The sequence below is a fragment of the Vombatus ursinus genome, unplaced genomic scaffold (genome assembly GCF_900497805.2).
Source record: "Vombatus ursinus unplaced genomic scaffold, bare-nosed wombat genome assembly UNPS02009173.1, whole genome shotgun sequence".
NCBI classification, from domain to species: domain Eukaryota; kingdom Metazoa; phylum Chordata; class Mammalia; order Diprotodontia; family Vombatidae; genus Vombatus; species Vombatus ursinus.
The window spans coordinates 1485974-1487977 of NW_020948951.1; the positions used below are offsets into that span (position 1 = coordinate 1485974).

The 2004-nt window shown below is 51.7% G+C and overlaps 1 protein-coding gene across 1 annotated transcript in view; it reads right to left on the reverse strand.

Annotated features, from left to right (window-relative positions):
* Positions 1–361, reverse strand: part of FARSA (phenylalanyl-tRNA synthetase subunit alpha) — a 6888-nt gene extending 6527 nt beyond the window's left edge. Inside the window, exon 1 of the mRNA XM_027851262.1 lies at positions 209–361. Coding sequence (XP_027707063.1) covers positions 209–355 — 147 coding nt within the window. The 5' untranslated portion in view covers positions 356–361. The remainder of the gene's footprint in view (positions 1–208) is intronic.
* Between the last annotated feature and the right edge of the window lie 1643 nt (positions 362–2004).

Genomic DNA, 2004 nt, shown 5'->3' on the forward strand with positions numbered 1-2004 from the left:
TCCCTCCTCCTGCCCCATCCCTGGCCCTCCACCCCCAGGACGCGGTCCTCCATCTCCAGGATGCGGCTGCTCCTCCTGCCTGGTCCCAGTCCCCACGTCTCGGCACCTGGCCGCTCTCCAGCCCCACATGTGGCCGCCCCGTTCGTCCCGCCGGCCCCTGCCCGGTTGCATCAGCCTGCCCTAGCCCGCAGCCCCCGCATCGCCTTACCTCCCCCAGCGTCTGCAGGCTTTTGACGGCGCCGACCACGACCTGGTGCTCCAGGCCCAGCGCGCTTGCCAGCTCCAGGCTGTCCAGGCCGCCATCGCCGCCCTCCAGCCGCTGCAAAAGCAACTGAGCAACCGGCCCGTCAGCCATGTCTGCCCCGTGAGGATGGGAAGAGTAACACCGGAACCGGAAGCGCCCCAGACCGGAAGAGCGAGACCCGCCACCTTGGGTGTGGCGTGACAGGAGTACTCGTCTCGGTCTGCCATCTTGAGTGAGTCAGATGCGCCAACATTGGGCTAGGACGAAGAAGGAGAAAAGAGAAAGGCGGGGTGAGAGGGGCAATTGAGGCAGAGTGGAAGACAGTCGGAGAGGGGAAGGGCAGCCTCTCCTTGTTGGGTCTCTTCGTGCTGTGTCCCCTAGCACCGACCTCCTGGGTCCAGGCCACCCCCCCCCCCCCCCCGTCTTCGCCCCCACCCAGCTGCCAGCCAAAGCCCACGTTGACCTTTGACCTGGGAGCTCCACAGGGTAGCTCACCAAGTCCAAGGAGCCAGACCCAGACCCAGAGTAGGCAGGCAGAGAGCTTCAGGGCCAATGCCTAGGGAGAACCCAGCCTGTGCATGCCCCCGGGGACCCTGGTGCCACAAAGAAACAAGCCAGGATTCTGGAGCAGAGAGACCACCAGCCCCTGCCCCAGCTCCACACTAGTTCCTGCCTGGCCTGGGGCAGGGCTGGAAGCCAGAGATCTGGCTGCCTGTGCTGGCTCCCTCCCTGTGACCTCAGAATTCCTTGGGACCCCCAGGTTCTTCCCCCATCTTCAGTAAAATAATTCCTTTCCTACCCTTGTCACAGAGTCCTTGTGCTTTGTAAACTTTGAAGCACTACAAAAATGAGGGTTGTTGTTTTCATTAAAGTTCTCTGGGTTCTGATGCTCTGAGGGCTTTTTAGTCGGTCATTACAGACAGTTCTTGCTTTATGTATATTAACATTGGATATTCGACTTTAGTAAAGAATTTTAAAAGAAATTTGAATGAGGATCTGATTGAGCCGCTAGCTGCAAAGACTGCAGAAGAAGAAAGAGAAGCTTTGGGACCTGAGGTTGAACCAAAAAGGTTTGAGATGGAGTAGTTAGCAGAAGCCTTTCATCATTTGAGTGATTTTTTTTCTTGTATTGAAAAGATGGATCCAACTACTTTGAGATTTTTAACAGTTCAAAGACTAGTTGAGGATAATACTACTTGCTATCATCAGATATATGAGGGGAAAAAAAGGGAGCACTGCCCAAACATTTCTCCATAGTTTCATAAAAATAGTTGCTCAGACAACCCCCAGTGATAAAGGCGAAGTGCAGTGGATGGGAAAGGGGCCATATTTTGCACACTTATGTTAACTTGACTGTATAGTACTGTGCATACTTTATCATTAACTTTACCTTTCATTTTATGATTCTGTTTATTATCATGGTACAATACTTGATATATCTGCATTTTAGTGTATTTTATGACATGTTAAGGTATTATTTTTGTGTATACTTTTGTCATACAGTCTAACTGAAATGGGTAGGTAGGGGCAAATTGGCATTATGTAAAAATCATTATACATAGAGGTCTGCCAAAGAGTCCACTTACCTAAAGCAAGAACTGTCTGTACCAGCTACCTACTGTGTGCCTGGCCCTGTGTTTGGTGCCAGATGGGTTGAGGTGAGGAGAGAGTTATGGCTGTTAAGATATTTTGCAATATCCAAAGTACTTTTCTACAAAGATCATAGAGCTGGAGCTGTAAGTGATCTCGGAGGCCACGGA